General features: G+C 49.6%; 1 protein-coding gene across 1 annotated transcript; it reads left to right on the plus strand.

Annotated features, from left to right (window-relative positions):
• Positions 1-885: 885 nt before the first annotated feature.
• Positions 886-1,390, plus strand: PpBr36_04447 (uncharacterized protein; the record flags this gene model as incomplete). The annotated part of the gene is made up of 2 exons (XM_029891607.1): positions 886-1,039; positions 1,203-1,390. The coding sequence occupies 2 exons, from the start codon at positions 886-888 to the stop codon at positions 1,388-1,390; spliced, it is 342 nt and encodes a 113-aa protein (XP_029749467.1).
• Between the last annotated feature and the right edge of the window lie 1,162 nt (positions 1,391-2,552).

Here is a 2,552-nt window from a genome sequence, read left to right on the forward strand (position 1 = left end):
TTTTTTTGTGGGTGTTTCCCCCTCTCTTCGGGTCCCTTGCTTATACCAAATTCCACCTTCCCTCCCTCCCCGTGGCGACATATCAGCATCACCATGCTGCATGCAAGTCGACCAAAACGGACTCCCGCAAAACCCGACCACTCTTGCCGCTCATAAGCCTGTTGGATCCCCACTCACAATAATTCTCCAATAAAGAGCCTGCGGGACGGAGTTGCTCAACCTAGAAGGCAGGCTGTGATGACTTTCAGGCCGAGGAGTAGACAGTATGCGGGAGCCCATACCGTCATTTTACTCGATTGGTGATGGGCTTGCTTGCTTGCTGGACGTAGCACGGTCCCCCTTGCGGAAATACACCTGATCTTGGAATCAGGCGAATCGGGGAGGAGCACAAAAGTGGGGTTCGATAGGACCGTCCGGATAGCCTACTTCGTAAAGAACCTACAACGTACTTCGTACTTCTGGTCTCTATGCCGATTCTTGCATGCATATTATTAAGGGTAAACCTACCATAATAGTAAGTACCTTGGGTAGCCTTGCCGAAATGGCTTCGTTGCTAGCACGTTCTTTGGGCAGCATATGTACGAGTTTTTTTCTTCTTCTAGAATGCATTCACGTGGCATTGGGTGCAAATTGGTTCCTCACTAACCAAATGGAACGAGAGATCTTTATTGAACCCGTGATTTCTCGGCAGGAGAACACGCCAGTGCGATCCGGGAGATTGCCGGGTTTCCAGCCCAAGGCTTGATATCCAGTCGTGAAATAGTAGTAACTGTAGCGAAGGCCAAATAGGTATGCACGTACCGGCAGCTGACCTACCCTCAGACTCAACCTAGGCAATGAGGAGCACCTCGCCTAACCTATACGCGCTTACGTACCTGGAACTCAATGGCTGCCCAGGTACCATATGGCAGTTTGCCGCATCTCGATTTTGCTGCCATTGCAAGCATCAGAACTCTTGATGTGCTGCCCGAGCTTTGCTTATTGCTTACAAAACGCCTCCACTCGGAATACCACATGGGGTTCGGTTTCCAGCCATATACTGAGCGCACCCTTAGAAGGCCAAGGCGTTGGCGTGACTGTTGGCGACGCTAGTCTAAGGTACTGCATGGGAGGGGAAGAAGGGTGAAGAGTAAAAAAATCGTCTTAGCCTGACGTCTGATGAGGGCCCAAAGGTTGTCTAGCGTGGTCTAATAATGATCATGGGACTTCAAGTCCCATCCTACGCAGAAACCATAAAAGAAAAGGGCGATGGGACGAGCAAGGATCTCCTTTTGCCGTAAAGCGAGAAAGTCACCATCAGGAACCTCGCAGCCTGCCACAAGGCCTGATTGGATGCAATGTGAACCGGGCGCTGTATGATTGGACAGGTCATCATTTCTTTCTAAGGTAGGCAGGACAGGGTATGCATGTGAAATGCGACAAAAAGCTACAGTGTGCAGGTGCAATTGAATTTCCAATTGTGGTAGCCAAAGGAGGAAAGGCACAAGATGGAGGGTTGGGTCTTTTTCTGTTTAAATGTTTTCTAGCATGATTAACAAAATCTGCTTAGTATTCATGATGGCTAGGTCTCCATTGACAGGAAACGACACACTGGGCACAACCGGGCTTCTACCGTAAGAAGGCTTGCATACACTCATAAGTGGATGCTATAGGTTTTTTTTTTTTTTTTTTTTCCATGCCAATATTTGGTACGGAGCTTGGGAATACATCCTGCGGATGCGGGGAAATTTTGCAGCTAAGCTGCTTGCGGGAGGGTGCCGCGATCCGAAAATTGGCGACAATGGAGACAACCAATGGTTTGGAGAAGCATCAAAGAGAAAATCAATTCAAAAAGAACCCATGGTGAGGCTCATTGATCTTTCCTGCGACAAGGCATCGGCCTTCGGAACGGAATGGACGTTGCCTTCTCATCAATCCCCGCCCGAAGCACCAGCTTGCCGGAAGAACCGACTCTCGATGAGAAAGTGGGTCGAGCGAGATCTTTTTTGACCTTTGTTGTTCCGGCGCGTGAGAAAGATTTGAGTTCGAGCCGCCGAGTCCTTAGCGCAATGTTTTACGTCTCAAAATCGGGCACATGAGCAGAAAAGGCTCCAGCAAGCGCCACTGCAAATCGGCGGGACCTGGTCAGCTCCCCATCTATCCCCGGTGAACCAGCCTTGTCAGCCAAAGGAACTGCAGGCATAATCGCCTCTGATTTGTTGGAAAAGTCACGTCATCCTTCTGAAGAAGTACGGGCACTGCCTGCTAGCATTTTAGCCCCCTCTTTGTCGGATCTCTCTCCAACTAAAGCATCGTGACCTTGCCCCGGCAGACCGACTAGCTCAAGGTCTATAACTGTTCGTGTCGTGACTAGTTGGCAAAGCCTGAGTTTTCCAACTTGAGACGGTTGATCTCACGGCAGCCCGTTTCCTGGCGGAAGGTCTCCCAAAGTGGGATGTTTGCCATGCGTATTGCTTACCTATGTTACATTGACACTTCCGTGAAGATGGCTAAACAAAATAGGGTTCGGAACTGGCCTAATCAAATCGCATACTTCGTAAAGTGCAGGTCAA

The sequence above is a fragment of the Pyricularia pennisetigena genome, chromosome 6, assembly GCF_004337985.1.
Source record: "Pyricularia pennisetigena strain Br36 chromosome 6, whole genome shotgun sequence".
NCBI classification, from domain to species: domain Eukaryota; kingdom Fungi; phylum Ascomycota; class Sordariomycetes; order Magnaporthales; family Pyriculariaceae; genus Pyricularia; species Pyricularia pennisetigena.